Genomic DNA, 27020 nt, shown 5'->3' with positions numbered 1-27020 from the left:
CCTATGGATCAAGAAGTCTGACTTTGACCTAATGAGAAATGTAGTTAATAAATGCCCTTCAGTAGGAAAAGGCATTTAGTTTTTCTGGCAAGTTAGAACAGGACAAAGATCAAGGAGTGGGATCAGTGAAGTTAGAAAGCAGTTCAGCCTATTCAGTTATCAAGAATGACAAAAAAGAAGTCAGAACAATACTTGGCACATTATAAGCACTCAATAAGAATGTTAGCTATTATAAAATAATTTCAGGGACTGGCATGATAGTAGTAGAAAGGTTGGGAAAATAAATCATACTGGAAAAAAATAGCAAAATCAGTTTCAAAAGTATGTTTCATTTTATGAGGAAGATGACTCCCTGATTTTGTGAGACTTGGTTATCTATAAAAGCCTAAGGAAAGAGGACGAGAGAAGTCCTATAACTTATAGACTTTCCTACAGGAACACATATTTACTCTGAAAAGAATTAGTTGATTGTGTATTATTCCTAATATTTTTTATGATCTTTTTCTTTTAATTTTATTTTATTAAGGTAATACATATGTGTCCTCATCTCCCTATTGCCCTCAACCCTCCCCACTCATACCCTCACCCCCTGTTGTCTATGTCCATTGGTTAGGCTTATATGCATGCATACAAGTCCTTTGGTTAATCTCTCCCCCTTACCCCCACCCTCCCCTACCTTCCCTCTGAGGTTTGATGGTCTAAAAGATGCTTCTCTGTCTCTGGATCTGTTTTTGTTCATCAGTTTATGTTGTTCATTATCTTCCATAAATGAGTGAGATCATGTGGTATTTATCTTTCTCTGACTGGCCTAATATTTTTATTCATAGTCCATTCATTAGGAGTGTTCCTGAAGAACTGGTCTACTTTTAATTCAATTTCAACATCTTAAATCTATTGCCATATGAATAAAAACTGTCTAACTGTTTGAGACAGTGAGGCAATGTATATAGAACTGGAGACAGATTCAAACTATGGCTCCATTCTGGGCAATCTTGAGCATGTTACTGAACCACTCAAAACCTTCTATCATAATAAAGGGTAATATGCTAATTAGACCAGATGTCCTTCTGGACATCCTTCCTGATGAAGCTGGGGCCAGAGGGAAGCCAGCCCAGGTCCCGGGTGCCTGCAGGCGGCCGGAGGGAAGCAGCCCAAATCCAGGGTGCTGGTGCCGGTGCCAGTAGCTGGGGGAAGGCCTATTCTTGCATGAATTTTCGTGCATTGGGCCTCTAGTTTTATTATAAAATGGGACTAAAATTACTCAAAAGGTTTGTTATGAGGGCTCAATGACATTACATTCTACACTTGGGTCTTATACTCGCAGGTATTAAAAAAAAAAAAAAGGAATTTTCTTTCCCTTCCCTTAATAAGATAGGAGTTATATTCTCTAACCAGATCCAATTGTTCATGAACTTTAAGATGTAACAGATTGTAAAGCAACAGTTGGAGTGAAATAGGAATGTGAAATTATCTTCTGAAAATAAATAGTTCTTCAACTGCTTCATCTTGGTATTTAGGTTGGCGATCTTTCTGAGAAGTACATGAGAGATCCTACTTCCCACCAGATTTACCCATGGAAAGATGGTCTCCAGGAAATGAATTCTTCATCTCTATTTGCAGGTGGGCTATTTAAGGTTTGTCATACACTTCCTAACATGCTACTAGTTCTGACACTATTCACACATCCCAGTTTCTTAAGAAAGCAAGCTACAGACACTATATAGAGAACAGGCTGAGAGCTGTCAGAGCGGGAGGAGGGGGGGAAGGGGAGGTTGCTGGTCGCTGACCTGGGTGAAAAAGGTAAAGGGATTAAGCAAACAAACAAAAACAAACAAAAACTCATACACACACCCACATCTACACCCACAGAAAGCAAGGTACAAACCCCTAAAGGTTGAAAGAATATCAGGCTTTCTGAAAATCTTCCCAAACCTTTAACTCAATTCAGTACTAATGGGGGTGAGGGTGGGGACATACCTAAGAATTTCATGAAAAGGCACTTGATGAAATCTGAAGGCCACATAATGATGAACATTTATTCCCTCCTAGATTAAGCAAATGCTTTGGGGCCTATTCATTCACCAGTGATTCATATGTAGAAAATATTTAATATTAGCTTAAATTAAATGGATGGGAGAGGGTATGAGAAAAGAGAACATAAACTATTTTCTATCTACACCATTATTATAATAAGTTCATTAATTTCAGTATACATTCTGAATTTTATTTAACCATTGAGAAAACTTTAATGCCCTACCATATAACTTAGGTTAATAGAAAATATTTTTTAAACTGAATACAAAATATTTTAAGACATTAATCAAACTTTTAATGTATAAATTTATTGCATGCCAGTACAGAAAAATAGAAAGTATATTTTAAACGAAATTTATTATAAAAAACAAATGTAAATGTTGGCTTGCCATGGTTAGCACATAACATTCAAATTTAAGCTAAAAATTTTATTACTTCTTCAAATAAAATATGGCAACAAAAATGATTTACATTATGAAATTGGATTACTTTACCCTGAACATACTTGAAAAGGTTGAAAGCAACTTGAATTTTAAGTATATGCTGTACTGACAGAAAAATGTTATAAATTAACTTAATACACACTCCTCCCTGTTTCATATGAATATATGGTACTTTTTGTAAAAAAAAAGTGTCTCTTACCCACTATCTTACTTTTAGATTACATTTTTAACATACAAAATATAAATGGAAGTATATTTGTGCCATTTGGTAAAAACATGTTGACTACTATTTGGATGAATGCATTTATTTTGCAACACAAGTGAATATATTATTTTTAATTAGCTAAATGATGTACATATATGGTAATATAAACAGGAATGCTTGTTCTATCCTATTATTTAAAAAATAGATGTCTGTGCTCTGTCATTTCCAACTTTACCTGAGTGATATGAAAATACATAAATTTAAGTGGTTAATCCAAAAGCATCTATTTTTTTCAGGTTTTTTTGTTTTAACCCATGATTGTCAAATATAATAGGAGAAACAGAGAGGGAGGTGGTCAGTGAAGGATTTCAGTATATCTCAACCATGACCTAATTTAAAAAGTGTCTTCTGTGACAATCTCAAGAAAACAAGGAACTAAATAAAAACTACACTTCTCACTTAAACTGAGCTTGCAAAATAACATATAAAATTGAATATGGCCTTCACTCTTTAATTCCACCAAACAAATATATTCCCACCTCAAACCAAATCTTTCAAACTTTAAGAAATGAATATGAAAGCATGAGGTGGTATGAATTCTCATTAAGAAATATTACAACAGCCGAGACCGGTTTGGCTCAGTGGATAGAGCGTCGGCCTGCGGACTCAAAGGTCCCGGGTTCGATTCCGGTCAAGGGCATGTACCTTGGTTGCGGGCACATCCCCAGTAGGGGGTGTGCAAGAGGCAGCTGATCGATGTTTCTCTCTCATCGATGTTTCTAGCTCTCTATCCCTCTCTCTTCCTCTCTGTGAAAAATCAATAAAATATATTTTAAAAAAAAAAAAAAAAAAAAAAAAAAGAAATATTACAACATAATTAATCCAGTGACACATTACCAAAACTGGAACTTTGGTAATTATCATGTATCTAAAGCCTATCATGAAAAAGTAAATTTAAGCTGCCCTATAACGAAATTCAGAATTGTAGCTCAGCCATGATGGCTCAGTGGTTGAGCATCAACCTATGAACCAGGTCACGGTTCGATTCTGGTCAAGGGCACATGCCCAGGTTGCGGGCTCAATTCTCAGTAGAGGGCATGCAGGAGGCAGCCGATCAATGATTCTGTCTCATCATTGCTGTTTCTATCTCTCTCCCTCTACCTTCCCCTCTGAAATCAATACAAATATATATTTTTAAAAAATTCAAAATTGTAATGAAAATATCTACCTTACAATCAAAGTGTTTGCAAAAATATAGGGTAGTGGCAATATTAGGTGCTCCAGTCACTTTGTTAGAAATGTTTGGTGTTCAACTGTTTTGCATTGTTACGTTTCCTTTTCACCAATCTCACCAGTTAATTATTTCCTAGATCTACATTTAATACGTAACCTTTCACTTTGTTGCTCTTTCTGTTCTATTAGCATTATTCTTTTATCTTATAAAAATTATTTTTCCCATATTTTGCAATATCCTTTTTAGGATCCCTTTTGCCATTTCTCCCCAATAATCCCTTTTAAAACAATGGGTTTTGATCTAAATAAATTATATCTTGCCATGTTTAAATAATATTTCCCAATTTACAGCAGCTTAATAACTTAAAATTTACTGCAGCTTAATAACTTAAAATTCATTCAGAAACTCTTATAGATGCTCTTTGGTAAGTAAGCCAGAAATTAATACACAAGACGGACACACTTCTATTCCCACTAAACCTATGAATCCAAAATAAAGTGACTCATTCAGAATTCACATTTTATTAACACCAAATGCTTTGGCCAAAAATTAGACACATTTTGAAGAACTGAATTTGTTTTCTATTTCTTCCTATCTAAAGAAATATTCTCAAATGCAGAAATTAGGTACTACAGCCCTAGAAACAGCCTCTGCCCTTTGCTGCAGGAAGAAAGGCTCCTTAATCCAAAGAGAATGAAGGTAGGGATGGGATACATGTACTTTACAACTTTTGAAGTCCTGGCTTAAAAAGAAGAAGAAAAAAAAATGATTGTTTATAAACATGGAGTATTTTAAAAAGCATAAAACAAAACACTGATGAAGAAAAAGCTTTTAGGCTTCATCAGCATAATATTTACAACTAAATTTGATAAATTCCTTCATAGTGTAGTAGACTAAATGAATACATGAAAACATAAGAAGGTACTTTATAAATTTTAAAGAATGATACGAGTCTAAGGTTTTCCATGTAAGCTCATGTCTAAGTACAATAGATTTTGTTGTATTAAATGTTTTCCTTTTAATACATTACTATTTAAGACAGTCATTCTACATGATTGACAAGATGAAAAGTATCCTTTAATTGTAGTGAAATTATACATACAAAATACACCTTCCATGATATGCATTACCAAATTTGTTTTTAAAAGCATGACTTTTTTTTACAATAATTTATAGAAAAACATTAATAATATTTGCTGTAATTTATTGTTTTCTAAATATTGACATAAAGTGAATGATACGAATGTTATTTGGCAAAAGTATTTCTAGCCCTATCTCCATAGAAAGAGTTTTAAATTAAGGTCAAAACTATTGACCCATAATTTCTCTGTTCTAGCTGCTTGCACAAAGCCAATAAATATAGCCAAAATATTCAAAATATTACATTTAAAGCTGACATAATGCACAGAGCTCAAATACATCTAATTTGTGAGGACTGCTTGACACAACTTAGTACAATTATGCCTCATAGCTTATATATATGTGTATATATATATATATTTAAGGTCAATCCTGCAATTTTAAGGAGCTTTTTTAAAGTAAGATTTTTTCATACATTTCTATATGACTAAATACTACTTCCCACTGATAGCCATTTAGTAGTTAACTGTAGTAATATGTTCTATAATAAAAAGCTGTAGCATTCCTTCATCCCCACATTCTTACATATAGAAAATTGTCTTTTGTTGTAGTTCTATTTTATAACTAAAATATTAAACCGAAGAACATAGCTTTTTTGTTTTTGTTGTGTTTATTTTCAGAAAGTCCAATAAATGACACCTTGGCTTTAGTGGGTTAGATATACCTAGATAATGGGACTTAAAAATCAAATGAGGACATTTCTGTAAAACAGTATATACAATTATGTAATAAGGGTTCCTACTTTAATTCTTAAACAAGTTATGACTGCCATTGGTGGTTTACCTGTAGACTTATGAAACTGATAAAAGGTAAAATTATCTTTGCCACCAAAACTACAAATGTAAAAAAGTTCAAATATGCACATTGAAGCTGCAGTAAAATTCTAAATTTCTATTTTTGCATGCCATGATCCAGACTGTACCTAACAAACCACAGTACATTTTTGTTGGAAAGTGGGGTCCCATTTATTTGTAAGAAAAAGCTGAATCTCAGCATACGCCAGAGCAAAATTCAATAGCAACCTGCACACAGGCCTCAATTTCACTTCTTGCCAAAACCAAAATAGTTTACATAAAAATAGATATAACCCAGGTTACCATATACATTGGTATATGACCAGTGCTATTTACATTAAAAACATTGCATTGCATAATACAAGAAATAAAATATCATCATGCACTTTATTTTAAGGTGAAAAATGCAGTTACAGAACTAAGCTTATATACCATGATTGTCCCAATATTTACTAAAGGAATAATATCCAAAGGTTTCTCGTTTATATCTCCCCTTCCACACCCAGCCATTAATCTTAAGTATCATATAGAGTGTAACACTTTAGCAACAAGAAACTTTTGAATATATTCTTCTGGCATATTAAACTAAAGATACAGACACATAAACACATTGAAACATTTGATGAAAATGTATGAAATAATCCCAACAATTATAGTTTTTTAAATGTAAAAAACTATTTGGATCATCTTTAAAGAGCACTGAAGTCCTTTCAACATTTAATGTCACTCTTCAGACAAGTACAGATATAACACACTTCTAGAAAGGAACATTCTTTATCATTCTGCACAAATTAAAATACAGTGCAATATAAAACATTATATAATTGTCACATTAGATGAAGTTTTTGCCATTTCTTCAGGAGAATGACTCTTTATTACTTCTTTGATGAACTGTTCAAGGCTAGTGAAGTAACCCTGGCATTGCCATGTGTCATTATGAGTTCCATCAGGAAAAATGGCTAATCTCTTAGTCCGAGATGGGGAGAGTTCATAAAGCTGCTTCATCATTACTGGTGGAATTAATTGGTCAGAGAGTCCAGAGATGAAAAGAGAAGGCATTCTGCACTGAGAAATTTTTCTGTAGGACAAAAATTTATTTTTGTAGCACCATAAAGGAAGGTAACGCATTGGAAAGAATGAAAATAAAGTCCTGGCCATATGTGGTATACTTAAAAATGTGTTTTCCACCATAATAGCTGAAATCCTATGTGAATTTTCAGAAGCCAAATGAATAGCCACTGCTCCTCCCAAGGAACGACCAAAAAGAAAAATTTTTGTTTTGTCAAGGTCAGGTCTAGTCATCACATAGTCTAGCACAGCTTCAGAATCTAAGTAGAGTCCTTCTTCACTTGCTTCTCCATCACTTTTCCCATATCCTCGATAATCAACAAGCAAAAGATTAACTTTGAGGTTAACCAACATAAGCAATGCATTTGGTAACCTGTGACCTATGTTGCCTGCATTCCCATGAAAATAAATTATGGTTGGAGAATAGGGTGAATTGTCTCCAGTATATCTTACCAAAATAAGATTCAGACGCACTCCATCTTTGGTTCTGATAAAAATGTTTTCATGTGGAATACCAGTGGGCATGGGAACATAAAGGCGTGAGGAAGATGGCTGTTCTGGGAAATAGAGCAATACATCCTGGAATTTATATAGAATACCTGCTATTGATATGAATATTAACAAAAGTAAGATAATGCCTCCATACAGATGAAAAGTCACTATTAAAGGTAGGAGAGAAATACGGCAGAGAGCCCAAGACCAGGAGGCCAATGTTATCAGCCATCTTTCAACAAAGTTCCACAGCATCCAGGACTTTTCCATTGTAGCTCTCTGTAAGTGTCCTAAAGAAAAAAACAGAGAGACATTATCAGTAATTCAACACATATCTCTTAAAGTTAGATCCATGATCCATATAAATCTTGATACTAGATGAATCCTTAGAAGCCTACATCAATCCATCCATAAAACTGGTTACTCTAATTTCCCTTGTCCCTTCTGTTATCAACAGTCTCCTTTCTCCCTCCAGTGCTATCATAGTCATCAAACTATATTCATTTTGTGAAATGTGCTTACTAGCATTTACTGCCAGGTACTTTCATTCATGTATTCTCCTTGATTTGACAGAAAAATAAGTTGATACCATGTTCCCAATTTTTTATATGAAGGAACAGGGAGGCACAGGGATAAGTATAAGTGGGCTGGCTGTATTTTCATTTTCTCCACATAAACTGCCAGTAGTGGAAATCCTGGATCATATTGCAGTTCTATTTTTAACCTTTTGCACTCGGATGTCGAGTGTGACTCAACACGGTTAGCATCGGTAGCAGTTCATATGTCGAGCCACACTCGACACATAGTTTCACCGCGGGGGTAGGGGAATTTTTGTCTATTTTTCCAGTATCTTTTCTTGTTTTCATTAGCATGAAAGGACAAGTAAAATGTAAATGCTGTCTCAACTGATGCCACCACCTAAGCTTCACCAATGGCATCTTCAAAGGCTATTTGTTTCTAAGACACATCAGTCACGTGAAAAAGGTTAGACCAGTACACTAACTTCCAGGGGTAGATTATTATCCACTAACTTAGAGCAACGTTTAGATGGAAAGCTCCATATAATCACACCTCACCCTAACAAAAAACACAAAGATTGTGTTGTTTGTTCTAACAGAAAAATCAAAGGAGGAAGAAGAGAGACGATTTATATTTGCGAAACATGTGAATGTAAACCAGGTCTTCATGTGGGTGAATGTTTCAAAAAATATCACACCATGAAAAATTATAGAGATTAAAATTACTCTTTGAATGTATCAATAATTTGAAATATAAAAAAAAACCAAATAAATAAGTTTGTATGAAAAGAAACTCCAGTGTTTTTATTCTACTGCCGCGCTTTGTAAAATCTGGGGTATTTAAAAAATTAAATCCCGAGTAGGATAAAGGAATCGAGAAAAAAGCAAGCGAGTGCAATGGGTTAATTTTCTGAGGAACCTCCATACTGTTTTCATGGAGGAAACTCCATACTGTTTTCAATTTACATCCCACCCACAGTGAACAATGGTTCTCTTTCTCCACATCCTTACTAACATTTGTTACTTCTTGTCTTTGTTATGCTAGCATTTAACAGGTATGAGGTGATATCTCACTGTTTTGATTTGCATTTTCCTGATGAGTAGTGTTTTCACGTACCTATTGGCCATCTGTACATCTTCTTTGGAAAAATGTTTATTCAGACATTCTGCCCTCTTATTTTATTTTTTAGCTACTGATTTATATGAGTTCTTTATATATTTTGGATATTAAAACTTTATCAGACTTATGATTTGCAAATATTCTCTTCCCTTCAAAGGTTGTCTTTTCATTTTGTTGATGGTTTCCTTTGTTGTTCAGAAGCTTATAAATTCGATATAGTCCCATTTGTTTATTTTTGCTTTTGTTGCCTTTGCTTTTAGTGTCAGATCCAAAAAACCATTTACCAAAACTTATATTAAGGGGCTTGGCACTGTTTTCTTTCTAGGAGTTTGGTGGTTTCAGGTCTTACATTAAAGTCTTTACTCCAATTTGCGTCAATTTTTGTGCATGGTGAGATAGTGATACAGTTTTCCAGCACCATTTATTGATGAGACTGTCCTTTCCCATTATATTCTTGGCTTCTTTGTTGTAAATTAATTGACCATGTATGTGGGGGTTTATTCCTGGGCTCCTATTCTGCTCCACTGATTTGTGTGCCAATGCAATACTGTTTTGATTACTACAGTTTTGTAATACAGTTTGAAATCAGGGAGAGTGTTGCCTCCCACTTTGTTTTCCTTTCTAAAGATTGCTTTGGCTACTTGGGGTCTTTTGTGGTTCCACAGAACTTTAGGTTAATTTGTTCTATTTCTGTGAAAAATGCCACTGGAATTTTGATACAGGTTGTATTAAGTCTGTAGTTTGCTTTGGGTAGTATGAACATGTTAAGAATATTAATTCTTCCAATCTATGAGCATGGAATAGCTTTTCACTTAATTGTGTCTTCTTCAATTTCTTTCATTTAATGTTTTACAGTTTTCAGTGTACTGGTATTTCAACTCCTTGGTTAAACTGATTCCTAGACATCTTACTCTTTTTTGATGGAATTGAAAATTGTATTGTTTTCTGAATTTCTCTTTCTGATAGTTTATTAGTGCATAGAAACACAACAGATTTTGGAATTCTACAGCATTACTGAGATAGTTTGAGGGCAAACCTGATTAAAGAGGTAGTTAACAGATTCTAACCTATCAAGACCAATCTGATGTAATATTATCAATATTCTTTTTACACTGTAGAAAAAAATATAATTAAACAAACCAGAACAAGAAAAATAAAATATTTTCCTCTCCATCTGGAAGTTTTCACAGCTAAACCTAAAAAATAATTTATTTAAATTAACCATTCATTTCTAATATTGTATTATTTTCAGAAAAAAAGTAATATTTTGTCTTTCCCATGATTAAAAAGAAATTTCAGATTACTAATATAACAAAATATGTAAAATATTTTATATAGTCCTTATTGCAATTTCATACCAGTGAGTCAACACTGCTATGCTGTATTGATAAAGCCATAAATACTTGGGGGGATAAGTGTAAAAGAAACAGAAATTCTCTTTGAAAACCAGAGAAAAATTAAGAAAGTGACTTATTAGAGACAAATTTTTAAAAATATTGCTGAAAAATACAACTGATAAAAAGAAAATTCAGGAAAAAAGCTATCAAAAGTCAACTTTTTAATCAAATAAAAAATGCATGCATGTTGTCTTAAAATGGCAAGAGATAAGATACATTACAATTATTCTTATATATTTACCAAGTTTTAAAAGACATTAAATTCTCTTACTAACAAACTATCAGAAAGAAGCCACTCTTACATTTGATACATAACTGTTAATGACTAATTTTTAAAACTGTACTGTAGACATAAGCTAATAAATGTAGCATTTTAATTCATCATGTTAGGTTTAAACACTACAGAAATATAAAATAAAGTTAGAATGGCTATAAAGATGAGTTAGATGATTTAACAGATTCAATTTTTCACTATTATTTCACGAAACTTATTTTGTTAAACAGAATTTTAATTTGAATTCTTGTTCAAATGACTCTGCACATAAACCCAACATCGTATTTTTCTGAAGTTTCTCTGAAATCAATACTGCCACCCAGTTGCAGCAAGTTTAATTACAATGAGGACTATACTAGAGAAAAGCAGGTATGTCAGGTAAACAAAAACCCAAACCTAAAAGCTATAGAACCAATATTTGACCATTAGGTGTCAGAACTATTTAAAAATCAGACTGAAAGAGTAAGCCAATTACAGTAAATACCGAATCATTGTTCCAGATCAACAAAAAAGGCCTTTCACAATCTATGACTGTTATTTACCATTAGCTTAAAGTAGACAGGGCTACTCTCTATATCCATTCGTTGTTGTGGATAATTCTCAACAACACATCTGGTCACTTAAACATTTAACCTAATGTTTACTTATTTTATTTTATTTTTTTAATTATAAGCAATATCTGAGTGATTTTCATATGTACACAGAAGTTGTATTGGGTAAGTATGAAAACACACTGGCATTAACTATATACATCAAAATAAAAGAATTTTGTGTAATAATTAGGATTAACAAGGTTTGGGGTGTAAAATATAAATATACTAGAGCACTGTAACATTTCAAAAATAAATTATTTAATATATTTCTTTGGTGAAAAATTTTACTTTTTTTTTTCATAATCAGGCCCATCATTTTTGAGAAGTATCAGAGAGATGGTTAACTCAAACATCACTTATTTGGCGACATAGTAGGGGGAAAACTCACAAAAATCCCATCAGTCTTAAAGTCTATGGCCAGTGGTCAGCAAACTCATTAGTCAACAGAGCCAAATATCAACAGTACGATTGAAATTTCTTTTGAGAGCCAAATTTTTTAAACTTAAACTTCTTCTAACACCACTTCTTCAAAATAGACTTGCCCAGGCCGTGGTATTTTATGGAAGAGCCACACTCAAGGGGCCAAAGAGCCACATGTGGCTCACGAGCCGCAGTTTGCTGACCACTGGTCTATGCTATCATATACATATCTGCAGAATAATCTTGGGTTTGTCACTTATTTCCAGTCTGAATTCTTTTTTCAGTAGAATGAGAACTTAAAAATGCCTGTATTATCAAATGAAATTTTAAAAAGCATTTATAAATGCTATAGATATATTAACTTTATTTACTTTTGTGACCAAGTATTTCTGGCTGTACTACATTCTTAACTGTGTTCTGCGCAAGTTAACATCAAATCAGAATTTACCACACAACTATAAGAAAAAAAAAAAATCTGAAAATTTGAAAAGGACATGGTAAAGCATTTCTATAACCCAGATAATCCCAGGAGTGAAATGACTCAATTTTCAAATCAAACAAAGTGTATATCAATGACTAAAAAAAAACTATTGCAACACTAGATAAAATACAAAGCTTCTAATATCTACACACACACACACACACACACACACACACACACAATCTATATAGTTAAAATTTTCAATTATTCAAACTGAAAAATAATTGTTTTAAGTAGCCTCTTTAGTTTCTAATTTCAACATACAATACTGAATTTAAATAGACCAGAAACTATGGGGTTTTTTTCACTACTGCATTCCCTACTGGGTAGTATAACACTATATATATACTCAAGAGTAAAATTAAAAAAAAAAAAAAAACAATCCAGTAATATATCTGAATTATTAAACTTCTCCTCAATCCAGATTGCTCTCCACTTGTAAGAAAACATAACTGTATTCTGAGCACTGGACACATATGTTTAAGAGTGGATATAAGAAAAATTGCATATTTAAGTCCATTATTTGTTAGGGAAAATATTCAACTTGCAGTTTTCCACAAAGCATTCCTGAAACATCACCTTAACTAAATGACTTTGTGATAAACAAACATTATCTTACAATGGATTGTTAAACGGTGAGAGTCAGAATAAAAGCCAATTCATTTTGAGAAACATCTAATGGAAGTCAATTTTAAAGACAGGTTAGTAAAAACTGCTCTGGATTGTTTACTTGTCTTTTCTAATACGTTTATGGTACACTAATGGTCTAGAGAGAGACCTCCACTCACTGACTGCCTTATTTTTACATAACCCAATTTGCCAATAATTTCTGCTCCTTAGTCTTTATCATAAGGGAACTAGAACAAGCAGAATTAACATAGGAAGAATTTTTTATTTACTAAATTTGCTGATACTATCCCAGATGTTATGATAGTTGATGTAAATGAATAGTGTCTCTGATACAGTTCACTGTATGTTCTACAGCAAGCTTTATGCAAGTTTTTCATTTATTTTGTTAATAAATTGAGTAAAGGGTTAACAAAAACCTTTTCTCTCCATAAAAAAAAAAATTACCTCTGGCTAACCTTCTAGCATGGTTTCCCTGGAAACCTCATAAAGGCAGGATATCAGTTATGTTTCTAAGCAACATTTTGTGTGGTAAACTTGACCACTATTGGTGAGCTAAATCTGGATTGAACAGACAGTGAGCAGGGCTACACATGCCAAGTGAGAAGTAAAAAGAGTGGGCTTTTCTGAACAGTACATAATCTGCCAACTGGCCTGTCCCTCTGCTGAATCCTGGACACTATGCCCATGTGCTGTTACAAGATATTGTCTTGTGGAGCACAAAACAAGTCAGGAGGCACCCACCCATGTGTCATCTTCCCACTAGCCTGTACTATCACTTAGGAACAATACACCTGATGCTGATTTCCTGGGTTTTCTCTCTCATTTCTTTCAACAAAGCAGAGAGAGGTTTGTGCCAGGTATGGTCCATTGGGTCTTTTAAGTGTGAATGCCCAGCTGAACACAAGACCACTGCTGCTGGTCATGAAGAATAAGCAATACTTTACCCTCTAAAGTATGTCCTTTGGGGCAAAATATTTATAAAATGTGTTGCCAGGAGAGATGGATTATTTGCCAGGTTCTTTTCCATGCTGAAATGCATTTGCTGATAATCTTAGCATCATAAATAATCAAGAGAAATGGTGAGTTTCATACATTCAAAGTTCAATCAAGCTTAATACTACTCAGAAGGGTAGCTTACAGGGAAAAAATATCTGTGGAGAAGAGAATCTTAGTCAACCAATAAACTCTCATCTCTCATGCTTTTTCTACATTACTATAGGCCTGGTGCACGAATTCGTGCACAGGTGGGGCTGGGCCACCCACCCTGATCACCTCCCCACCCCGATTGGGGATGGGGTTGGCCAGGGGGAGGGGCTGTGGGCTGGCCCCGCCCCCTGGTTGAACTCCTAGTCAAACTCCCAGTCGAGGGGACAATTTGCATATTAGCCTTTTATTATATAGGATTATTATGTGTTTAACCTTATGTCTACATCTCAAATCAATGCCTTATTACCATTTCTCACTTCTGCCTTTTGCCATGTTACCACACCAGCTGTCACATGTCAAATGTCTCTAATACCTATCTGTAACTTTAACCACCCCTGGTAACTCCTTAACTACTTACTATCATGAGAGTCTGATGCATCAGCTCTTATAATGATCACTCATAAAAAGCAAACCTCACTTGCTAATAAATCTAATGGAATTTTCTCAATTCACACTGCAACACTATACCCCTAAGTGGCACCAAACATTAATTCTTTCTCAGCTTCCAGTATACTCAAATTCCGGTGTTTTCCCCTCTGACCTACTCCAATTTAGGCATTTTCCAAGGTCCTATCTACTTACCTTCTTTCCCTCAGTGATTTCATTCTTTCTCATGGCTCCAACTATCATACTTGTGTATGAAGTATTTCCATTCTCTGTCTACTCCATCTACATCAACTTATCTGTTCCTTGAGTACCTGATGCTTCATCAACATCTCAAAATTATCCAAAACTACACACTTCCTCTTCCTCACCTAACATTTTGCATGCTTTGTTAATTAGAAAAAAATATGTGTAAACAAATATATATATATATTTTTTGAGGATTTATTGTAATTTATTGAGCCTCCCCTCCCCACCCTGGCATCACTTTATCCACTTGTAGATCTTGTGTGCTAGCCTCAGGAAAGTGGCTGGGGTAGGGGCAGAGAGTACTGCTTGATGAGACCCGGAAGGTGGCTGTAACTGTCTTCCTCATACTGCATGAAGACAGCCTATAGATTCAGCTCCTCATAGAGTGCCTTTACTTGGGCCACCTTCTCAGCCTCTTTCTGCCCATAATTCTCCTACAGGATCTGGCACTGTTCTGGAGAGGCCCACTGCAGACGCTGAACCACCAGCCAGCTGCATTTGTTGTCCTGGGTGTCAGTACCAATCTTGCCCATCACATTGGAATCCCCAAAGAAGTCAAAGTAATCATCCTAAACCTCATAGAGTTCTCCTATCTCCAGCAGGATCTTCTTGGCATTGGCGTGTTCCTTCTCCCCATCAATGCCTGCTATACACCTGACAGCAGCTACAGGAAGCGAGGAGTACAAAGCTATCTTATACTTGACAATAGATTTGTACCTCTTTCCACTGAATCTGCCAAGATCCATGCTGCCCTGGGGGGCTATGATGAGGTCCATGATCTGTTCAATCTCAGTCTGATAGGAACTCTGCAGGAAGAGTTCGATCAGGTTCAGGTAATAGGGATGCTCTCAACAATAGAGCTTCAGCAGTCAGTAGATACATGCATCCAGAAGTATAGCATCATTGATGTTATCCAAACTTATACCTGGCTTCTGATACCAGCAAATCTGCCCCCATCAGGTGAGGGATGAATCCATGTCATCTGACACCAGGAAGAAAGCTTAGAGCAGTTCCACACACCAGCCCACGGTCATGGTCAGTTGGAGACTATCAGCATCCTGCTTTCTTAGTTCCACCAGATCCTTAAATGTTATCAGCACCATCATTCCCCGTTAGTACTTCCCTCCAATGACATTGTACTCTAGGACCTCCTTGAGCAGGGCAATAGATCTCCTGTATCTAGATGCCCCATGTCACCTTCAGTCAGTACTTTGACAATCTGGGAGAAGTGCTCGATCAAATTCTGCTTTTTTTGGTCATAAACATTCAACTTCTGGTCTCCATTCATTCTGAGGGAGGAGTAAAATACTCTGTTCCTGAATGCCAGTTTTCCAACAAATACATTTTTTAAAAACATACGTTTGATTCTGAGTGTCAATATATAAGAACATAAACTAAAATTATGTTACAGTATCAAAAATAGGCAATTATTTTAACATGCACAGATCTTATATTTGAATTTTTAAAAGTCAACCTTAAAAATGTTTGTGCTTTTTATTTAGATGAAGTAGTTAGAGATGCCATATTGATATTAGTAAGCAATTCTTAAGAAATAATATATTAAAAGCATGATTAATTTTTATTATAATATATAGACAAGTAGATATATTTCCTTTTAAAAGAATGTTTTTAAAGTATAAGCAATATGTTGATGTATTATATAAGCACTTTCATCGTATGAATGCAACTTACAGATCTAGTAATGATCTTCTTAAGAATTTTATGGTCCTGATTAACTTACATTTTCACATTTAGTGCTCCATGCACTTCCTGTCTTTAAATATTAGTCCATTATCTCTATATAACAGCCAATTTAAGACTAAAAATACAAACAATTTAAAGCTGTAAAGCTCTTAGAACCACCATGTTGACTAGTGTTAGCTGAGCAGTAAGTCAACGGAGAGATAGGCACACTCAACTTATCTTAATCATCTAATGTATGTACTTGGCGGATTGCAAATGGTTTCATTTCTAAGGACAAATATTTAAATAACTATTCTATAGACTGATGATTTTAAAATAAAAGAGATCAATACCAAAGTTATGCCCAACTACAATGGTATGAGTTCTCACAATACAAGGACAAGTCCCCAAGGAATTCTCAAACCCAGCCTGGACCACTGAAGTGGTCCCAAGGTTGGCTTCCAAGCCTCATGAGAGCCCACTTCATTGTACCATACTATTTAAAAATTAAAGACAATGCTACAAATATGTGTGGTTACCTGCTATGTGAATCATAGTGCCTAGGTACTACATACTATTTCAAAATATAAAAAACAGTCCTTGTTCTTAAGTAGCTCATGATCTACTCAGGAAACCAGACATGGACATATAGAACTGTACATGTCTAACATAAGCTTATTTAATTAGAGATGATACAAAGAAAATCAAAGAAATGGCCACAATTGTCCTTAAATATAGGAAAATAAAATAAAACCTTAAGCATGTGTCCTTTACAACACAGGTTTAGTAATATCTAAATTCCATCATGCTTGATTACTTATAGGAACCAAGTAGAAATTTATGCAAACTTTTTAAGGATTTCATTTACTTTCTACCAAACAGCTGTCTATGACACTCATTTTTGTTCATTTAAACACAATTTCTCACAAGAACTGGAAGTATTCAAGCATAATCTAAATAAATACTTGGCATGGACCTTGCAGAGAAAATCAGAGCAGTTGAACTGAATGAATGAACTTTATAAACCTGAGATCTTTCTATGCCAGTGATTCTCAAAAGGTGGTTGCAAGGCCCTGGGGTCCCCAAGGCCCTTTCAAGGGATCTTGGAAATCAATATTATAATTACACAAAGATGTTTTTTCATTGTCTGACATTTGCATTAATGATGCAAAACCAGTGAGAGGTAAAACTGCTGGTGCCTTAGCAAGAATGGTAGTGGCACCAAAATGTAGAAGCCACTCATTGTATTCTTTATCCTAATGAATTCCAGGAAATAGGATGGCGAAATCAGTTTTATTTAAGAATGTCATTGAAGAAGCAGTTAAAATTATTAATTGTATTTCAACCAATGAGTACACAACTTTTAAACACTTTGTGTGACATTTGTTTGACATAAAGCACTAGGTGCTGTGTAATGAAATACGAGTTGTGAGTTGAGTTAGCTGCTTTTTTTAGGTGGCAACATTCTGACTTAAAAAGATAATTAACAAGTGGTTACTCAAACTCAAGTGTTTGGTAGATATTTTCTGGAAAATGAATGAAGTGGCCAATAGCTTCCCATGACTTAGACACTTTTCTGATTAAATCATCATATTAACAAACTAGGGGCCCAGTGCACGAATTCGTGTACATTGAAAGGAACTGTGGGCTGTGAGGTTGCGGTGGGCACAGGGATGGGTCTCGGCCCATCCTCCATGCCCCTGCCCGGCCTTTCCCGCCATGGCCCCCGTCCTGTCTGCCGGCAGCCCTGCTCCCGCCGCTACCACTCCCAAACGCTGCTGGCACCGGCCCCACTCGCATCCGCTGACAGCTTGGAGCAATTGGAGCCAGCGCCAGAAGCAGGTGTGAGCGAGGCTGGCACCGTCAGCGTGTTTGAGCAGTGGCTGCTGCCCGATTGCCCCTCAGGAGCAGGGAGAGGTAGAGAAGCCCTCAGGGGCGATTGGGGCTGATAGCCACCACTTGCACCCGCTGACAGCACTGAGCAATCAGGGCTGGCGCCAGACGCCAGCAGCGGGTGTGAGCAGCAGCTCCGACACTGGCTGCGGGCGGGGCCAGTGCCATCAGTGGGTGCGAGCGGCAGCTCCGGAGCCAGCAGCGGGTGTGAGTGGGGCCATCGCCGGCAGCAGGTGCAAGAGACAGCTGCCGACCCCGTTCGCCCCTGAGAAGCAGGCGGAGGTGGAGAAGCCGTGAGGGGCGATCGGGGCCAGCAGCCGCTGCTCGCAACAGCTTATGGAGCCAAGTGATTGGGGCCGGCGCCAGGCGCTGGCAGCGGCTCCAGTGCCAGCAGCGGGTGCGTGCGTGGCTGGCGCCAGCAGCAGGTGCAAGTAGGGCGCGGCACGCGGGAGCAAAGAATTTTCAGTAACCACCAGAGGCTCACCCCGATGACAGCAACCAGTACCCTGCCTTGGTCTGGCGCCCCCGCTCACCTGCTCCACCATCCCACTGCAGCCAATGCCTGCCATGTTCTGTGTTCTAATGCCGATGCCGCCATGTTTTGCGCATGCCCCCTAGTGGTCAGCGCACGTCAAAGTGACTGGTTGTTCGGTTGTTAGGTTGTTCTGCCATTTGGTCTATTTGCATATTAGGGTTTTATACATATAGATGAGATTTTGAAAACCTATTAAACATGTCAACATTTGCAAGAATCTGTTCAATATGGCAAACTATTATTTTCCAAATAGTTTTGTGACCAACGAATGATGTCACAAAATCAGGCATGGGTTAAAAAAACAAACAAAAAAACAATCCCAAAATTAACATACCTAGGAATAAACTTAACTAAGGAGGTAAAAGACCTGTACTTGGAAAACTACAGGACACTGAAAAAAAGAGATAGAGGAAGACATAAACAGATGGAAGAACATACCGTGTTCATGGATTGGTAGAATCAACATCATTAAAATGTCCATACTACCCAAAGCTATCTACAGATTCAATGCACTCCCCATTAAAATAATAATGGCATATTTCACAGACCTAGAAAGAACTCTCCAAAAATTCATATAGAATAAAAAAAGAGCCCCAAAAGATGCAGCAATCCTGAGAAAGAAGAACAAAGTAGGAGGGATCTCAATACCCGATATCAAGCTATATTACAAAGCCACTGTTCTCAAAACTGCCTGGTACTGGCACAATAACAGACATATAGACCAATGGAATAGGATAGAGAATCCAGATATCAACACAAACCACTATGCTCAATTAATATTCAACAAAGGAGACAAGAACATACAATGGAGTCAAGACAGTCTCTTCAAAAAATGGTGTTGGAAAAATTGGACAGATACATGCATAAAAATGAAGCTAGACCACCAACTTACACCATACACAAAAATAAACTCAAAATGGATAAAGGACTTAAACGTAAGACGGGAAACCATAAAAATACTAGAGGAATCCACGGGCAGCAAAATCTCAGACATATGCCGAAGCAATATCTTCACCAATACAGCTCTCAGGGCAATGGAAACTAAAGAGAAAATAAACAATGGGGACTACATCAAAATAAAAAGCTTCTGCACAGCGAAAGAAACCATCAACAAAACAACAAGAAGGCCCACAGCATGGGAGAACATATTTGCCAATGTTATCTCCCATAAGGGTTTAATCTCCAACATTTACAGGGAACTCATACAAGTTAACAAAAGGAAGATAAACAACCCAATCAAAAAATGGGCAATGGACCTAAATAGATACTTTTCGAAAGAGGACACACAGAAGGCCAAGAGACATATGAAAACATGCTCAAAGTCACTAATTTCCGAGAGATGCAAATCAAAACGACAATGCGATACCATCTCACACCTGTCAGAATAGCTATCATCAACAAATCAACAAATGACAAGTGCTGGCAAGGATGCAGAGAAAAAGGAACCCTCATGCACTGCTGGTGGGAATGCAGTCACTGTGGAAAACAGTATGGAGTTTCCTCAAAAAACTAAAAATGGAACTCCCATTTGACCCAGTTATCCCACTTCTAGGAATATATCCCAAGAAACTAGAAACACCAATCAGAAAGCATATATGCACCCCTATGTTCATAGCAGCACAATTCACCATAGCTAAGATTTGGAAACAGCCTAAGTGCCCATCAGCAGATGAGTGGATTAGAAAACTGTGGTACATCTGCACAATGGAATAGTACACTGCTGTGAAAAGGAAGGAACTCCTACCATTTGCAACAGCATGGATGGAACTGGAGAGCATTATGCTAAGCAAAACAACTCAGTCGGAGAAAGATAAATATCATATGATCTCACTCATTTGTGGAAGTGAACAATAAACTGATGAAGAAAAACAGATCCAGAGACAGAGAAGCATCTGTGGGTGCAAGCGGCATTAATAAAAGAACCTAGGCACTATGATTCAGCCTGGTTTAGGCCCTATGTAAGGCTTTGATCAAACCATCAAACCTCAGAGGGAAGGTAGGGGAGGGTGGGGAGAAGAGGGAGAGATCAATCAAAGGACTTGTATGCATGTATATAAGCCTAACCAATGGACACAGACACTAGGGGGGTGATGGCACGAGTGGGGGGGGGGGGGGGTGAATGGAGGAATAAGTACACATATGTAATATCTTAATCAATAAAGAAAAAATAAACAAACAATGAATTTTAATGTAACAGAAACAAAAAGTTCTTTGATATGGGTTTCAGATTCCACAATGTAAATGACCTTTAAGAAACTACCACCTGTTAAATATTGTAGTATTAGAGAATATCCACAATAGTGGCCTGGTGCATGGATTTGTGCACATTGAAAGGAAATTAATTAGAAGAAATATTTTAATATTGCTATTCGCCATTTCTCTATAATAGAAGTGTCAGAGATGAAAGAAAATTAGTAAAATGCGTATGAAAATAATATATAAATCAATTAATAAACAATAAATGATATAACAAAGACATGATATAAAAACAACAAGAACATAATATAAAAACAACACAGCTTCAGAATGTCAACAAAAACAACCAAATTCATGATCAACAATGACAGATCGAAACACAGGTGTGTGATTGGCACGAGAGCTTTATATGTATCACGCATGCACGAGTCAGTTAACTTTTACATTGCCAGTGCACATCATATGTACCAGCCAGTCAGTCAGAAGGTCAGACGGATGTACAGTCAGTTGCTTAGCCTTTTATATATATAGATTATCTTAAAAGACTAAAAGTACTCCTTTTACAACTATAAATTTGTGTGGGCCTGAATTTTTTTCCATATATTTTATCTAAAACAACCTACTGTATGAGAATGAAAGTTGAAAACCTGCCTGTCTTCTATTAAGCAGACATTAAAGGTATTTATAAAAATGTAAAACAATGCCACATTCCTTGCTATTTTTTCTAATATAATAAATATATCTATATTTAGTCCACACATACAAAAACTCTTTGAAATCCTCAAATTTTTTTAAAAATGTAGAGGATTAGAAAATGTAAAGGGGTTCTGAGAACAAAGTTTGGTAACTACTTTTCTATACTGCCTACTATATACCCTTATTGCTTTTTTCCCCCTAGAGACTTTCTCAATTTAGAATGATGTACTATGTTAAAACTTTTGTTCATTTACTATATATACAGGTTACTAAAGCTTGCTAGATACTAGAAGATAAATATCTATACTAATAAAAGGGTAATATGCTAATTAGACCAGATAGACCGGACGTGTTCCGGACATCCTTCCAGACAAAGCCATGGTGGCAGGGGCTGAGGCAGAGGTGGTTTGGGGTGATCAGGCCAGCAGAGGAGAGCAGTTAGGGGCAATCAGGCCAGCAGGGGAGCGTGGTTAGGGGCAATCAGGCTGGCAGGCAGGTGAGCGGTTAGGAACCAGTGGTCCCAGATTGTGAGAGGGATGTCCGACTGCCAGTTTAGGCCCGATCCCGCACCAGCAGTTGGACATCCCCTGAGGGGTCCTGGATTGGAGAGGGTATAGGCCAGGCTGAAGGACCCTGATGCCCCCATGAACGAATTTCATGCACCGGGCCTCTAGTCTTTAATAAAAACACCTAACATTCTTCAGGTTCCCAAAGATCATAAACATAAGACAGATGAGAAATTTTAGAGAGTAACTTTCAACCTCATTTAGGCCCTATGTAAGGCTTTTATCCAGTGAGTGCTGCATCATATATTCCCAGATCACTTCATAAATCCAGTTAAATGTGGTGCCCCATTTTGATCTAAATTTCTACATTTGTAAAAGGAAGAGATGTTACCCAAATAACCCCTAAGATCTCACAAATTTTATTTTACAGGCACTAAAAAACAAACAAACAGGTAAAGTTGGAGAAATATGCATTAGATTATAAATAACAGTGTCTTTACTAAATAGTAGAAGGTTGGTGGCCCTAGTGATGTGACTTTTAATAGTAATTTAAGTATGCACCCAAGATTAAAAACAGGTCTCTAAAAATCTCTGATGTGCAAAGATGTAGTGATTTTATATTTCAATTGAGGTTTGTAAAATATTTTATTCATCATACATTTTCAGTCTTCTTCCCAGACCTCCCTCATCAAAATAACATATTTTTAAAGATCACATAGTTAAAATTATAGAACATAACTTTGGCTAAACAATCTTTATGTAGAACAACATATATAGTATATTTTAGGAGTGTGTTATTAATGAGAGAGAAAGAAAAACCAGGAAATAAATACACAAGGAACTGTCATGTGTTTCCATGAACTCGGCAGTGTTTGTTCTGTGCTTTGTTAATGGGACTTAGGTTATTCTCTCCAATAAACAGTAAATGATGGCAAAACAGTACATTGAAGATTAATTCCAAGACTAGAGTAACAACCACCCTAAAATTCCTCCTTGCCAAATAATTTTATTGCTCTCCCTCTGACATTGGTAATCTATTTGAATCACTTACCCAGCAACATTTTATACAAAAAATTAAAAATAAAGAATAACAACTTAAATATATCAAGAACTAAAACTCAAACTGCAATGTACAGTTTAATTATTATAGTCCCAATAATTAGCAGAGTAAATCAGACAAATATGTTATTCTTTCAATTACAGATAAAATTATATTTTAATAAAGATAAGAACTGTCTCACCAAGTAAAAGTAAATGCTAATTACTCTAATTACTTGTATTTGCAAAAGTTTACTTTGTATTGCACAGTGTATATTGATTTACTGATTTTGCCAATAGTAAAAGGTCTTTGTAAACTACAAAAGATTTTACTTACATGTGAATTTTCCAAAAACGATTTGATTAAAGGTTAACCAACTATAAACAAAATAAAAATATCCCAAGTCATTCGTGAACTATTACTTTTAAAGCTCCTTAAAGTCCACCTTAAATTAATAATTTTAGGAATACCTTGTTTAAAAATGAAAATCGCTTATACATTAAAAAACATACCTACAAGTGATAGAACAATGCATAGGTTCAAGTGAAAACTGTAAAAAGTGGAAAGCAAATTCCATGTGTCACTGCTAACATCTACATTACAGGGGAAGACTGAGTATCCCATGGTGCTCCTTAAGTACTCTGGGAGAATTCACAGCTTCTCATCACATTTCAGGTAATACAGACAGAACTCAGATTCAGCCTTCCTGCCTGAGTACATCTCCTTTTCTGCTAAGCACTGGGAAGTTAAGAAACCATGCCAGCTGCACAGCTGAAATGGAAACACAAATAGCTGCTCTCAGCCAGTGTGCTGGAGACACCACAGAATAAATCATCTATTTCCCTAATGGTTACCCACATGCCATCAATAATGAAAAAGTGTGTATTAATAGTCCTGTGGGACAAATGAACATAACTGCCTATGAAAATGTTGGATAGTAATTGAACAGTTCAGACAGCATTTTAAACTGGGATTTAAATCTGCTTGAGCAGATATTTCAATTATACTAGGCAGCAACATAGTAGTATTTTTGTGCTTTCCCCTTCACTTGAAGTATGGAAGACAGTAAATATAGTAAACTCTGACAGAATAAAAAAAGATGATAGATTATTGTCACTTAGGAAGCCAATCCAATTTATTCAAAGATTATAAATATGTATAAGGAAGAAAATGGTAAAAAAAAAAAAATCTACAAGGCTATCAATGCAAAACAGATGTTTGAAGTAAGACAAAGAAATCCAGGAAGTTTCCTCCTTACAAAGGGGTAATGTTCTAAATGTTTTACTATAAACCGCATGGATGAAACTTATAATTTATTTTCTTATGAAATCAATGTTACAGAAGAAGTAAGACTCTCAGGCCAGCTCATAAATGCATGAAATCCCAGTTCATGTTTTGGAAATTCTACACCTTCATAATTCCAGTAACACCTATAAGAAGCAGTAACAGAAAATGTAATAATTTAGTAGCAGTTGATCATATCAGGGAAAAATCTTAATTAGAATAAATTAGAAGAACTAGAACCTTCTTTAGGTGTATTCTAAAATGAGTATAAAAGGGCCTCAGGCATTCCTGAAGTGACTAAATAAGAATTAGAAAATTTTTAGAATCTCTTGAGTAATAATTGAATTCTGAATTAATGAAAAAGAGATAGAAATACATTTTCCTGAGATAAGTGACAAGAGAGGGGAGATCCTAGGAGAATGTTAGGTTAAAGCTTCCTGTGCCCACCACTAAGTCCTACCGTTAACCCAGGACAACTTCGTTAGTAAACCCAGAAGGCAAGGGGCATGCAATGTGCCTGAGAAGGCAGGTGGTGTGCCAAGATCTGCTTGTAGATACTGATAGGCTGACTTGCTTTCATCATTTCAAATTAACTATTAATGGGAGGCAGTGTAGTGCAGTGGAGAGTGTTTTCGGGCTTGGTCTGTTAATAGCTAGGTGGCTTTTGCCAACTCTGCCTCTCTAAATAGTTTTCTCATACGTATAAGAGGATGAGACAGGTAATTGCAAAACTGCTGAGAACAAACATAAAACACGGTATTAATAATTGTAGTTACTTCTATGAGGCAAAACTTAAGGTACTGCCAGTGCAGAGTCAGTGAAAGTAAATACAACTAGAAGTTCTGTTAGACTTAGATTAACTGGGTATTTGCACACAGGAAATAATTAGAGCAATGCCTTATTTTACTGCCAAAACCCAGCTCAGGTAGAAGCTGCTTCAGAAAGTCTTCCCTGGACCTCTACTCCCTATTGCCAGTCATTCCAGATTCTGTACTTCATACAAACTAATGCGGTGCCACGTACTATCCTTCCTATATAATAAAGATGTAATATGCAAATGGTCGTTACACCGTGAAGCGTAAGGACCGACTAACGACCAGATCACGGATCAGCAGGAGGGTGGGGCAGCGAGCTACAAGCAGACAGCAGAGAGCTGCTACAGGAGAGGGCAGGGCAGCAAACTATGAGTGGGGGGGGGACGGGGGAGCTACAGGAGGGCAGCAACGAGCTACTGGTGCACGGATTAGTGGGCAGGGCTACTAGTTATAGTATAACGCATTTGCTTTCCATAGACTCTAATGAGTTCCTTGATGAGAGTGACTTCGTCTTGTTCAACTCTGAATTTTCAGTAGGTAGCAGTGTCTGGCACGTAGTAAGTCTCTATAACAATTACTGAATTGTGCAGTCTATGTCTTAAGTAGGATACTTACGACATACAACTCTTGGACAACTAAATTATTCTAGTCTAGTGGAATAAAATGTAACCTTTTAGTAAAAGATAGGCGACTGATCTAAGCATGTACACAAATAAGTATTAACCTATGCCAAAGAAACTAGGAGAGGGTCAATGAAAATCAAACATCAAAACTTGAAAGTCCATATCCTCTGGTGCATTTCTGTTCAGTTACCAGTAAACATATGCAAGAGCTGTGGAATCAAGGACTTGTTCTTGGTCATGAGACCTTGACAGAAAACGCGACTAGCAGAAAATAACTGTTCACAAAAATCGACAGCGAAATTGACTTCAATTGTATTGGGGGGCGTGCGGGTGGGGGGGGGGTGAGGGGGGAGGATCTCCTGCTGTTACTTAAACACCCAAAACTTCCTGCCCTGAAATCCGAAGGTGTAAACCTGTTAGTGACGTGGATGGATCCGGGCTACTACAAGCCTCAGACCTAGAAGCTGGGGTTTTTATTTCACTTCTCATCAGTGTGCGGGAAGTGCGGGGGCGGGATGGGATGATTCCTCTGTACTGGTTTGCACACGTTACTAGAAAGACCACTGACACATGATTCTCAGACGCGTTTAGGCACCGTCCCGGCAGGGCACCGGAGGGCCTGGGTAATGTTTCCACAAAGGGCGGTCCATTTGGGCTTCCACCCGCCGCTGCGGACTCGGCTCCTCCCGGAGTCGGCGAGGCGGGGAACGGGTGCCGCAAGGCCTGGGCGCGCAGCCCCGGACTCCCGAGGAGGCAGTTCAGGACCAGGGCGCCCAAGAGGCGCCCGCCAGCCACCTCCACCCCCACCCCCCACCCCCCTCCGCTCCCTGCGACCTCCCTGGGACTGGCGGACCCCGCGGCTCTCAGGATCCGCACCGCACTTACTTAGACCCGCTCGCGCGCTGCGCAGTCGGCCGCGGACACGCAAGCAGATGCCGCGGAGCAGCGTCCCCCCGCGCCGCTTCCGTCGCTCCACATCGTCCTCCTCCAGGCGAGGGGCCGCCGCCGTCGCCTCAGTCTAGCCGGAGGTCCTGGAGCGCCCTCTCGACTCCCCCACTTCCGGCCCAC

The 27020-nt window shown here is 37.0% G+C and overlaps 1 protein-coding gene and 1 pseudogene across 2 annotated transcripts; both read right to left on the bottom strand.

Annotated features, from left to right (window-relative positions):
- Positions 1–4971: 4971 nt before the first annotated feature.
- On the bottom strand, positions 4972–26896 carry ABHD13 (abhydrolase domain containing 13). 2 transcript variants are annotated; one of them, XM_008143946.3, is made up of 2 exons: positions 26838–26896; positions 4972–7700 (listed from the first exon to the last, which is right to left on the bottom strand). In XM_008143946.3, the coding sequence occupies exon 2, from the start codon at positions 7678–7680 to the stop codon at positions 6667–6669; it is 1014 nt and encodes a 337-aa protein (XP_008142168.1). In that variant the 5' UTR covers positions 7681–7700; positions 26838–26896; the 3' UTR covers positions 4972–6666. The 2 variants fall into 2 exon arrangements, with proteins under 2 accessions (XP_008142168.1, XP_028004649.1); XM_028148848.2 differs by lacking the exon at positions 26838–26896 and adding an exon at positions 15400–15461.
- Positions 14917–15994, bottom strand: LOC103288307 (farnesyl pyrophosphate synthase-like; annotated as a pseudogene).
- Positions 26897–27020: the final 124 nt, after the last annotated feature.

Source organism: Eptesicus fuscus, chromosome 8 (genome assembly GCF_027574615.1).
Source record: "Eptesicus fuscus isolate TK198812 chromosome 8, DD_ASM_mEF_20220401, whole genome shotgun sequence".
NCBI classification, from domain to species: Eukaryota; Metazoa; Chordata; class Mammalia; order Chiroptera; family Vespertilionidae; genus Eptesicus; species Eptesicus fuscus.
Note: the sequence above shows the minus strand (reverse complement) of the source record. Positions and strands in the feature narration are given on the sequence as shown.

What these genes read in the sequence shown, in the direction of transcription:
- ABHD13 (XM_008143946.3), bottom strand. Translation starts at nt 7,680, where the DNA reads ATGGAAAAGTCCTGGATGCTGTGGAACTTTGTTGAAAGATGGCTGATA.